This window comes from Homarus americanus, unplaced genomic scaffold, assembly GCF_018991925.1.
Source record: "Homarus americanus isolate GMGI-L3 unplaced genomic scaffold, GMGI_Hamer_2.0 scaffold31037, whole genome shotgun sequence".
Lineage (NCBI taxonomy): Eukaryota > Metazoa > Arthropoda > Malacostraca > Decapoda > Nephropidae > Homarus > Homarus americanus.
The window spans coordinates 16,410,122-16,423,626 of NW_024722227.1; the positions used below are offsets into that span (position 1 = coordinate 16,410,122).

A 13,505-nucleotide genomic window follows, 5' to 3' on the forward strand; every position below is an offset into this window, starting at 1 on the left:
TTCCTCACTTTTATTATTACTACTATCATCATCTTTAGTGCAAATTTTAACACACGTAACTCTTCCTTAAAGGTTTTCAATTTCTCTCTGTCTGTAAGCAAGTCTAAAATTCCTAATATAAGCAACGACTTATAATAATCTAGAATATTTTAACTTAGACATACATACAAACTTTCTTCCATATACATTCTTTCCTCTTTACTTTTTGTTAACATTACTGTAGGACTTACTTTTACCACATGCTCACACAACCCTGAGACTTCACAACCCTGGAGACATCACACCTCTTCACAACCTTGAGGACCTCAACAACCGCTCACAACCTTGGGAACACCACACCTGCTCATTACCTTGGGGACATCACACCTCCATCATAACCTTAGGTACTCGAACACCACACCTCACAACCTTAGGAACACCACACCTCACAACACTCCCTTTGTGTGGTATCTAACATTCACATCACTCTTTTTAAACACCTTCAATTGTGCATCCTCAAGTACACTTCTACAGAGACGTGAGCGAGGATAAAGAGGAACAGTAACACAATAGAGGACTTGCCAGGTCTACCTGAAAATAAAAGCTGGAAAAATTACCCTTCCTCTCACTAAAATAGTTACCCGTTTTTTTTCTTCCTTTTATTGTAGTTCGTAGTTATTTTACGAGCTATTTCTTGTGGAACCAAAGAGGTCCAACGAACAGCTGCAAAAATAAAAGAGGGGATCAAAATGCAAAGTAAATATCCCGAGTAAAAAAAACAGTCGACAAGAGTTTCATTTTTCCCCCTGGACGATGTTGTCTGTTTCTTTATATTTTTTATCTTTCGTTTACATCTGATAACATGAGTTGTACTTTATATACATTACACACATAATATACAGCCGCTGCTAATATATAAAGGCTACAGAACCTTATGTGACATTACGACTTTGGTTTTATTTTCATTAAAGTCAAATTTTCAGCTGGTAGCCATAGAAATTGAGTTCGTCGAAACTTTTGTTTTATTCATATCGGGTGGCTGGGTCTGTTCACCAATAAATTTAAAAACCATTGGTCGTGGGCAATTATACCAGAGGAACGAACCTCAAAACGACGCAAAAGGGAGAGTACTGTATATGTAAGTTCATGAGTGAATTAAGGAGTCTCACTGACAAATTAATTTACTAAATTAATAAAACAAGGCTGGGACTACAGACTCGGTCCCTTTACACAAAATAAAGAACTCACAAACACGAGGGGGTACAGCACCCGACACAGTATAACATGTAGCACGTAACACGACAACAACGATTATAAACAAAGTGTAAATCTCCATAGGATGAGTCTTTCCCGCGTCAGCAACACTGGTTATGACGGACACGAGGCTGAACTATGCATGGCAACAGGCACGAACCAGTCAGACCTAACAATCTAATTTAATTTAACCTAAACTAACCTAACCTACAGTATACTACTCCTAGCCAAAATTAACTTAACCTACTCTAACCTAATTTAACCTAACCTTAACTTAATTTTCTCACCTCCGTCTCTCCCCCCCATAGTGGGGCCGCGAACAAGCAAACGAGCAGCGGACAACCATTCCGCTCGTTACAGCCCTTACACAGCTTCCCCAACAAAAATGTACTGTAAGGTAGATTAAAACTTAGGATTAGTACAACAAAACATAATTCTGCAAAATATGGTTAAATATACAGGGCAAAATAAAAATAGAGAATGGTCACATAAAAAAAAAGTTGTAACACGATAACCAAATATCGTAAGGCCGTATAAAGGAACTGCACGTGGGACCCACTTCAGAGAGGCTGATTGGACACGGGAGGAGACTGACGTTCTTGCGGGAACAGTACTCTGTAACGGTTTTTCTTCGCCATAGCCCGCTGCATCTTGTGCGATTGCACTTGCACTTGTTCTTGCTATTCAAAGCATTACAACAATTCATCCATTCATCAATTCATTTTAAAAGTGGCCCTGTCACTTGCAATTTTTGACACCTCACGAGCGCCCAGGATTGACAACCTTAGCATTCCCTCCCCACAGTTAGTGTGAGTGACCCACACAACTGCGAGGGAAGCGCTAACTGTTGTCCTTCCTGACGTGGTAGGAGGGCTTTCTCTCTTACTACATTTTTTCTATTACTTACCCTGGCCGAGGCACCTGCTGAATTTTCATAATTCAGTATTCGTGCTAGAGCCCCCCCAGTGGTGCACACCTCACGGAGTGGGATTGTGTGTCTCCAGTGGGGGTCGGGGAAAACCTGGGCCAATCCAGCAGTGACGTCTGTGATCGTGCAGGCACACCACTGTTCGGGGGTCGTCCTCAAGTAAAAGTATTTTTTTTTTGCACTGAGGGCCTTGCATAACCTTAGTGCACCAAAACCATACATGTAATTAAACAAGCAAAGCTGTACCCAAGGGGTGGTTCCCAGCCACCCCAACCATGCCCTCTGGGAGGGGAAACACCAAGCCCCCCTCTGCTCGTCCAGGAAGGGACAGGCAGAGGCGGGAGACCAATCATGACCCACGACTGCCACGACCAATGACAAACTCTGACAATGTAACGGCTACCGACCAAACTTCACAACAAAGACGCAACATTGAAGTATCAACTGAGAAGGCCCGAGTAATCCACTTTCGGACTATTGACACGTCTACCTCGTTTGACAAAATTAATGGGTTCATCATTCAGAAGGCCATTAAGGATCAGATAAGGGACGTGGAGAAAGTCCGAAAGACAAGAAAAGGCGAACTCCAAGTTACCGTTAAAGACGCACAGCAAATGAGGGACGCCTTGAATCTTAAAACTTTTCATTCAACAACAGTGGAACCGTATATCCCAGCTTTTCTCAACACCTGTAAGGCTGTAGTTAACAGCTACGAATTTCAGGGGATGACTAATGACGAAATTAAGTACCACATGAAAGATCAAGGAGTCGTCGATGCTTACGTATTTAATAGGAAGACCACAGACGGTGAACGAAAACGATCAACTACAGCTGTACTCACTTTTGACGGACTTGTTAGGCCCACTCATGTCTTGGTAGGATATGAGAGGGTCCAGACCAAAACATACATTCCATTCCCAATGCGTTGTTTTAACTGCCAAAGGTTTGGACACACTGGTAAGGCCTGCCGTAACACCCAGGTATGCTCCAAATATGCTCAGACCGGACACAGGGACGATGACTGTACACAAACGGAGGAAAAATGCTACCACTGTTCCGGTCAGCATGCTGCCTCAGACAGGAAGTGCCCTTCCTACCTGAGGGAGTATGAGATCGGTAAGGTGAGAGCAGAGAACAATTTGGACTACAAGGAGGCTAAGAGGCAGGTGGAGATGTTCTTGCAGACACCAACACCTGGAATGTCCTTTGCATCCGCTGTATCCAAAAATACCTCACCTCCCAAAATGTGCACCACTGGAACGCAGACTGAGACCAGGACCATTGCAACACAGACTGACTCCACAATCACCGGTTATCCAACCACAGACGCCAAAGACGAGAATACAAAGACAACTATGACTAATAACGAGACCGAATCCAAAAACACGTCATCCCTGACCACAAAACCCAAACAGACACTCGACATTACATACCCCAACGTATTGAGGAGAACGCTTTCGAAAGAAAACTTGAGAAGAGACTCATCACCACAACCGATGTTTCACTTTCTTGAAACACCCCTGGGGCAGGGAGCCCCTCCCGAGCAGAGTACTGGCTTTTCGGAGCCGGGAGACTGTTCATCTGATGCGGGGGATTCTTCCCCGGTACCCTTTTCCCCCCGAGAAACAAGAGGAAAGAAATATAAAGCCCAAAACGCTGACCATATCAATTCTCAGACTTAAAATTCAGTATCATCCAGTGGAATTGCAGAGGTGCTAGGAATAAAAATGCTCAATTTCATTTACTAATGTCAATATTCCGGCCGGACGTTTTTTGCCTACAAGAGACGCTACTTGCGGGTCACGACGACCCACGTGTATTCGACAACTACACGTCCTACAGGGGAGACAACCTAAGGGGGGTAGCCCTATACATTCGGAGTTCATTCGCCCAGCAAAGAGTCAGTCTGAACGTGAACCTGCAGGCTGTGGCGTGCAGAGTTAAGATTCGGACTGGCTATGTTGCCATCTGTTCACTATACTGTCCTCCGGGCGGGCTCATCGACGATGGTGAGCTTGAGGAGCTATTTAACCAACTGCCAGGAAAGAAAATGATCCTCGGCGACCTCAATGCTCGCCATTTGCGGTGGGGCAGTGTCCGGAGTGACGGGAGGGGAGAGCAGGTGGCTGCAGCTATCCTCAACTCCAACTTGTCTCTTCTGAATGACGGTAGTGCGACTCGAGTGGACGAACGATTTGGCACAGCGTCAGCTATAGATCTTTCTATAGTTGATGCTGCCTTGCTATTAGATTGTAAATTTTCTACATACGACGACTCTCTGGGTAGCGACCATTTTCCGATCTGCATTTCTTATGAGTGTGGCGCCCCAACGGCTACTCCCGAGGTGCGCTACAACCTTAGGAAAGCAGACTGGAGGGCCTACTCAGGAGCCGTTCGTATAGACACCATTGGACAAGACATCAACACCAAAATTACACACATACAACAAGCTATAATACACGCAGCAGATTTAACAATTCCTAAGACTTCTGCAAAAACCCACAGGCCTGGAGTTCCATGGTGGACACCAGACTGCCGACGAGTGGTCTGTGAGCAAAATAGGCTATGCCGTTTATTCAATAGAATTCCATCACTTGTAAACTTAATTGAATATAAAAAAGCTAGAGCCAAGGCTAGGAGGGTTCTCAGGGAGTGTAAGAGAGAGTCTTGGCGGGCGTTCGTCTCCACTATTAACAAGGATACCCCTTCCTCTGAGGTATGGTCGGCTATAAACCGGGTCAGATCCAAAGGAGGAAGGAGTTTTATCCCACAGGTGAGTAGTGAGAGGGCGGATTCTCGACGAACCCCAGGCCATTGCCAACACCCTAGGCCAGAAGTTTGCAGATGCCAGTAGCTCCACCAATCATGATCCACGCTTCGGCGTGTTCCGTGATCGTGCTGAGCTCTTGCATCTCGACTTCGAGAACGGGGACGAACAGGGCTACAATCGAGCATTTTCCCCAGAGGAACTTTCCTTTGCTATTAATAAGGGCAAGGGCTCTACTCCTGGACCTGGCGCTATACGATACGAGATGATTAAGCACCTTGACCAGGGAAACCTGGACAAATTGCTAGAAGTGTACAATGAGATCTGGACGTCCAGAACGTTTCCAAACTCATGGCACTTTGCCCATGTCGTACCGATCCCGAAGAGGGACAAATGCCCGAACAACACCAACTCATTCCGTCCGATTTCGCTCACAAACTGTCTGTGTAAGGTCATGGAACGTATGATAAAGCGTAGACTAATGTATTTTTTGGAAAGTAACAACTTATTGAATGATCGACAGTGTGGTTTCCGCCAAGGTAGAAGCACACTAGATCATTTAATAAGTCTTGAAACTGACATCTCAAAAGCTCTTTGCAGTAAAGAAACATTAATTGCAGTATTCTTAGACATAGAAAAAGCTTTCGACAGGACATGGCGGACTTGCCTCATGATGAAGCTCCACGCCTTGGGTCTGAGAGGTAATTTGCCAATTTTTATTAGTAATTTTTTGCAAGACAGGACTTTTTCCGTCAAATTAAAAGGTAAAGTAAAGTCAGACACATTTGTCTTTGAAAATGGAGTTCCACAAGGTAGCGTTTTGGGCCCAATTTTATTCCTTATAATGATTAATGATTTCCTATCACCAGCCCCCAGCTTAAGTGACCTCAAATTCTCCTTGTTTGCTGACGATTGCGCAATCTGGCGCTCCTCTCGAGTTGAGAGGCTATCTGCACAAAGGGTGCAAGTCGGCCTAAAAGCCGCGGAACAGTGGGCAATACAATGGGGATTTAGGTTTTCAGTTGAGAAGACAGTAAGAGTAGTCTTCACTAAGAAACGTAACATTAGAAATCCAGTATTAAAATTAAATGATACTCCTATTAAATTTCAGACTTCAGTAAAATTTCTTGGTGTTCATTTTGACCGGAAATTAACGTGGAAAAACCACATTAACGAACTTGAAAGTAAATGTCTTAAAGTCACAAACATCCTGAAAGTTTTATCAGGTACTACATGGGGAGCCGATAGGAAATCTTTATTAATGGTGTATAAGACCCTGATCAGATCGAAACTTGATTATGGATGCCAGTTGTATGCTTCGGCATGCGACACCACACTCGCAAAGCTAACCAGAATACAGAACCGATGCCTGCGCCTATGTCTGGGTGCTTACAGGTGTACACGCGTAGGTAAACTAGAGGTTGAGGCCCACGTCCCTCCACTTCACATCAGGAGGGACATGTTGACGCTTAGGTACGGGTTGAGTGCGGCTAGGAAGCGAGGCACAGGCCACCCAGGTTGGTGTGCTGTTGCTAAATTCCGTTTCCTCCAGCTGCGTAGGTCCCCGTCCCCGGTTGTCCGCCTGCAGACCTTGTGCCAGGGTGCTGATATCCATTTCGAAGACGTTGATAGATACGTTCCGCCGTTGTGTCCGCCGTGGGAGAACCCCAACTTCCATGTGGAAACATCGTGGCTTCCGGGAGCGAAGAATGACTTTCATCCTGAGCTCCTGAGGCAACTTTTCTATCAATTTCTGGAAGGATACAGCGCCTATACTCACGTGTACACCGACGGGTCCAAGACTGACGACAACGTTGGAGCCGGTATCTGGAGCAGAGACGGGGAGTGGAGCTCCCGCCTGCCGCGGCATACAACCATATTCTCTGCAGAGATGTTTGCAATAAGTAGAGCCATTGACATTGCAATAACAAGCAATGTCAATGATGTTGCTGTCATTTCAGATTCCATGTCAGCTCTTAAAGCAATTCAAAGTGGTGATACTACCAGCAATGAGATACAGGGCAACATTATTAATAAATTACATGAGTGTGCCAAGAATATTGTGCTGGTGTGGGTGCCTGGGCATTGCAACATTTGGGGCAATGAACGGGCAGACAGATTAGCAAAAGCGACTGTGGGTCTCGGGGAGACAACTAATGTACCCTGGGAGCCTCAGTCGTGTCTCTCCTTGGGGAAGACATATTCAATTGGAAAGTGGCAACTTGAATGGACTAGATTAAATCTTCACAACAACTGGAAGCCTAACATAGGAAACTGGCCTTCAGCATATAGAAAGAATAGGAGGGAAGAGGTCGTTCTCGCCAGACTAAGGCTGAACTGTACCTATCTGACCCACCTAGGGGCCTATCTTGACAATTCCTTCCCACCTATCTGTGCCACTTGTAACAGAATTCTCTCCATCCGACATATTCTGACCGAGTGCAGCCAGTACGAACCAGAGCGCCGGCAGCTGGTGATCCTAGCTGCCGAGCAAGGCTTCGTGCTGACCCAATTTATTGCAAGATGATGTCACCATAAGTGACGCTGTAATAATCTTCCTCAAGGAGACCCATCTTATCGGCATGTTATGATTGACACACGCATGAACTCTTTTTATATCTATAATATGTATGTAACCATGCCCTAAAGCAAATAAAAATGAATAAAAAAAAAATTAAAACATACAACATGAGAGACACATCACAAACCTTTTCATTACATACAACACGTACTTTTATCAAGTTAAACTGACACCCACCAACACATATTCAAACAAAAAGACACGGGCTACAAAAGACAAAAAAAAATAAAAAAAATCACAGAGAAACTAGTCACCTGACAAGCCATTTCATCTGGTCTGTCAGTAACTCACCATCATATCACTCATGCATACCATAATTCATCCCAAATAAAACAACAAGAAGAACGAAGTAACCAAAATACCAAGAACAAGAAGAACACAAGAATAACAAGAAAAGAAGAAACAAGAACATCAGATTAGTTGTAGCAAGAAAGAAGACCAAGACTAGAAGAAGAAAGAAGACATCAGCTCCGGCCGAAATAGCCTAATGGCGAAGTGGCCAGCAATCCCCAACATCAGTCAGTCAGACCCACTTCAGTCTAGGTTTAAGTTTGGGCACATTGCCAGTCGTAGAGGATTCTTCTATAGAATCTATACCATCCGGTGTTATCGGTAACTGACAACCGAATTATCAGGATAGTAATCAAAACCATTTGATGATCACCTTAAAAATTAGTTAAACGTAAATACTAAAAACAAAACAAATGTAAACTTGAAAACAATTTTCTTTATTTATCTTTAGTAAGACAACGATACACTGAGATAGTGAGATGTGGAGAAGTAACCTAAGATGACCGAACAAGTGGCCAACCTCACTGGCTAATCGTTGCCCGGGTATACAATCTGTCAATACATTAATATTCACCTTCCCAGATCCTCCTGGGGAAACCAAAAAAAATTTTACAAATAAACCTGTCCATAGATTTATTCTCACAGGGGATCGAACTCGGTGCCATGCTCTTTAAGAGATTATGCTGGCCGCTGTACCACAGGTTACAACATATTTCGGGACACACACATGCAGTGTTAGAGATGGAGGGTAGGTTGAGGATCGAGAGAGTCATGGGTGCTTGTGATGAAAAATGGTAGTGGTGAGTGTGTGGGTGTAAGGGAGCACAGAGAACAAGTTATGGACTGGTGGTAAGAGAGATGTGGGGTGCGGAGTATGTAACACCAGGAAAGTGTAGGTTATGAGAGCGAAAAGAGAGAAATACAAGAGGGATGGAATAATTAGAAGGAAGGAAGACCAAGAGAAGGGAGGAGGAACAAGGAAGGAACACAGTAAAGGAGAGGAGAGGAGAAAATGAGAACATCTGTCATGAGTAGCGAGGGAAGGACGCCACATTGAATGAAAGACGACTTATATCTTTCAAAGTTAATTGAGCAGAGACTGTTGGAGGACTGACGAGAGAGGAGTGATAACAGAGAAAGAGAGGAATAATGTTAAACAGAATGCATTAGAGATGGTTGGAGGGCTTGGAGCTGCAGCTAAGAATGATAGAAAATAACAGAAAACTCCCTTAGACCAAAGGATAATAATAACAATAAGAAGAATAATAGTAATAATAATAAACAGCGAGATTTTGTGTGTAGTTAAACACTGTCACCGTCTAATAATTTTGAATGGCCTCGTGTGTCAACGTTTTTCCGCCAAATATGATAATTTCCGGGGAAAAAATGCTATTGACAGTATTAGAGTATCCAGTAATATAAACCTGATTGGTCATTCTTCCATTAAACTGGAGCAAGAGCACATTTGGATCAAGACTAACAAGGTTGAATTAATTATTAACAAGAAATTCGTCATATTTAATTTGACGGTAGCAACCTTGTGATCACTGTGAGGACTGGACTAGCCATTGCTTTCAACCGTTACAGATTTACACCCGTATCATCGTCGCTAGTCATCTGATAGCATAACGCTGACTATAACCCATGTGGCAAAGGCCGGCTTCGCTGTAGGGATGGCTGCTCTCATTATCACATGGGAAAAAAATCTTCTCCAATTTTATGGCAGGTGGGTGAGTGTGAGAGCTGGCAATGGGGGGTGGGGGGCGGTGGGAAGTGAGATTGACGCTTTTTCTTTTGTGTGTAGAGGAAGAGGGAGTGAAAAAAGACTAGTGGCCGAAGAAGAGAATATTGAGCGGGGAAGTTTGGCACCACAGAGGACGAAGGTGAGTGTGGGCTCTGGAAGGGGTGGACAGGAGGCTCTGGGTGGTGGGGGAGAAACTCTGGGAGGGGGGAGGACGCTCTGGGAGAGGGGGAGACAACTATCTGACTTAAATGTTGACCACAACTCGGGAAACGAAGATAAAATCATGTCGTTCTTCATTGTTTTTGTAGTAACATACAGTATACCAACTAATTTAATGCTTGAGCAAGGTTGTGTTTTTGATGGGCTGTCCGTCCCTCATCCCCTTCCCCTCTTATGTGAGGAGACACCAGTGGCTACCCACAACACTGGTACTACCACCACTATCACCACCACCACCAACACTAACACCCGACACACACACACACACACACACACACACACACACACCACTTTTCACTATTATCAATTGGCTGATATCTCTTTAATCTTTAGCTGCTGCCCACAACCACCTTATCTGAATGTCTGTTTGGCTGACCCTTTTGTTCCTCGTTATTTATGTGGAGAACACGGACATAACCCACCAGTGAAAGAGAGAGAGAGAGAGAGAGAGAGAGAGAGAGAGAGAGAGAGAGAGAGAGAGAGAGTGTGTGTGTGTATGTGTGTATGAATCAAAAATAAATCTAATGAACCTACAAAAGATCAAATCATCAGTAATAAAACAAAATTATAGTAGGCAATAAACACAACGAACTTCTCTCCTTGCTGACTAAAATATTTGTTTACAGTTTGTTTTGGCTGTACTGACACACGCACTTTATCATGACTCTACACGAGAAAACCAAATGGAATTACATCGTTATCGGAGTTGGTTAATTTCGATTTTTCTCTCCACATACGTAAACACTCCGCAATACACACGTTTGAGGTGGACGAATTTTTTTATTATTTAAATTTACTTGTCAAAAAACACAAAAACCTTCCAGTTACCCAAGAAAATAAACATTTCATAAGCACGTATTAACGAAGGTAATATCATACTTGTCAAAAGAAAATCATCAAACCTTCAATAAACGTCAAGAAACAGGGATATTTTTTCGGAGTTTAAAAACATTAACACTAATTTAGTTGCACGCAAAACCCAAATTTATATAATGTAAGAGAATATATTAATATTTCATGAATGTAATGGAACCAAGTTGGGATTTCTAGCAGTCAGCTGTACAACATATTCTGAAAATTTACACCAGAGTGAAACCTCCGAGATTTGACACTTTTACGATGTTCCAGGAAGTGTGCGTGTAGCCTGTGTGTTGCCATGGACTGGCCGTGTTATCCGCATGGACGACAGTAGACTGCCAAAGCAGCTACTTTACAGTCACCTAACGAATAGTAAGCGTAACGCTGGCAGGCAACGAAAAAGGTATAAGGATAGTCGTAAGACAAACCTGAAAAAGTGCCAAATCAACCCCCCTCACCTGGGAGTCGATTACGCCACACCGTAACGCTTGGAGGTCAGACAAACGCCAGCGTCGGAAAAACACTAGCTGTAGCCTACCACACGTGCAAAATAGTACTGTAGAGTGTCTTCCAAATTAACTGTTAGGCCTTAAAGTTTCATTCTTCACCTCTTTATCATTCTGTAGAAGTCTGCACAAATCTCCTCATCACTCATCATATATCCGTCATCAAACTCAATTTGATTCCCGACTCTTTTTAATATCCTCTTTGTGTTCCTCTCCAACTTGTTCCCGGTGAGAGAGAATTTATATTTTCTATAATACATTTTGCTGTACTTTAATTCACTTCATTTTGAATAATATGACTGATAATTTTTCTATAGCTCATAATTTTTGGTTTTGGCCAAAAAGTTAATTTGGTAATGTATAGAAAACAAAACAAGAGAAGATATTACACATTATTTCTAGCATACTGTAAAGTTTTTTAAGATGTTTATTCTTATTGGTTGTATATCAACACAGATGTTTAGTTGCACAATGAAATAATATGAACTCTGGAATTTTTCTCCCCGAGTGAAACAGGAAGTACCATTGCGTTGTTTACCATCTCTGTCTACGTTAAGTCCCTCGAACACATGAAGATTAGCCCCCGGATTATTTTGCCCGAGATAAACCCTATCCCTAACTTAATGTAGCTTAAATTAACTTAGCCTAGCCTAACCTAACTTAACCTAAACCAACCTAACCAACATTTAACATAACTTAACCTAACTTAACCTAAGCTAATCAAATCTTATCTAATCTCATCTAACCTAATCTAGTCCCGTAAGTAACGTTAGGCTATTAAAACATCAAGTGAAAACAGCGGGGGATTAATCTTCAGGTGATCCAACTCTCTAGCTGAAAGGGAATGAAAGGTGGAGGTTGACTACCAAGTACGTGATAAGCGTGTAAACATGCTCGAGTATAGAAGAGTTGCTGTCTCTTACCCATCAGGAGCCGAGAGACAATTATATGAGGTATGTATAGAATGTAGTTCAAGATATATTCTGACCTTCATTCCCCACGAGTGCTCTCTCTCTCTCTCTCTCTCTCTTGTGCATTGATTTTTAAAGGAAATCTACTCTAGCTATGCACTCTGAAAGACAACCGTCTCATGAGCAGTCCTCTTCTAGTTGAATACGTAATGATTGCATATTACTACATACTGTAATATTACGCACTGTCATATCACCACACACACTAATAAACTACCCACACCAGGGGTGGCCAACCTTTTGTGTGAGGTGATCTACTTTTTCCACAGTTACCCTGACGCGATCTACCAGCCTAATATTCACCCATTGTCATAAAATACGCAGTTTCGTAGAGAGAGAGAGAGAGAGAGAGTAAACAAATAAAAATTTTCAATAATTGTTATGATATATTGTTAACATAACAAAATCATAAATATACTTTACTAATGAGATGGTTAGCACTGCATGTTGTCTGCCAGCTTTGTGTAATTAGGACTGTAGGCGGTGACTGCTAGCCTCAAGCAAGCATCCAGGTGTTCATCTGACATTGTTGATCGGTAATTGGATTTGATGTGTTTCATGTGTGAAAATGTTGATTCACAAAGGTAGGTTGATTCAAAAAATGCTGTGGGGTACGTGGCACATTTTCTGACATTGGGATATTTTTCTTCACTGAGAAGGTTCCAGAAACTTCCTCCTGTTGCCCTGGATTTGATCTGAGTATCATTTTTAAGCTTCAGAAACTCATTTTCGACTTCAGATATGTCCATGTTAAATACTGATTCTATTCTAGATGCAATATCTTCAACATTTGTGATTTTACCAAATGGAAAACACATACTGTATATGTTGCAACAGGTTCTATTGTTGCTATATCTTGGAACTGTCTGTCAAAATATGAGGCAAGGTTTTGCAAGTGTTCAATATATCGAGCACTGCCAAACTGGTCACAGTCTTTTCCTTGGTTTTCTAGTTCAGACATCATATTTCTGAAGTTTCGTAGTTGATGTTGATGCAGCTGCGAAGACACAGTTTTAGTTTCTGCTTAAAAGCAGCCACACGACTAATCATGTCAACTATAGTTATATCTTTCCCTTGCAGATATACGTTTAGTTTATTCAGCATAGCAGTCATGTCATCTAAAAAAGCTAAATCTAACAGCCACACTTCGTTGTGAACAAAAGGCCAATCTTTTGAGGCCAAAAAAGAAGTTAGGAAACCTATCATCACTCCTGCACAGGGCAATGAACCCACTGATTCGGCCAGCCATTGCAGGTGCCCCATCAGTATTTTTAGATACGAGCTTACTTACTGAAAACTGTGTACTGTTAACAAAATCATCGCACACTATAACATCAGCGCACACACTACAACATCACCGCACACACTATATCACCGCACACATTATAACATCACTGCACACACTAT

At 42.6% G+C, this 13,505-nt stretch overlaps 1 protein-coding gene across 1 annotated transcript; it reads right to left on the reverse strand.

Moving 5' to 3' along the window:
- Positions 1–12,532: 12,532 nt before the first annotated feature.
- On the reverse strand, positions 12,533–12,916 carry LOC121862624 (EPM2A-interacting protein 1-like). The gene has a single exon (XM_042360940.1). It carries the CDS (start codon positions 12,914–12,916, stop codon positions 12,533–12,535), a length of 384 nt encoding a protein of 127 aa, XP_042216874.1.
- Between the last annotated feature and the right edge of the window lie 589 nt (positions 12,917–13,505).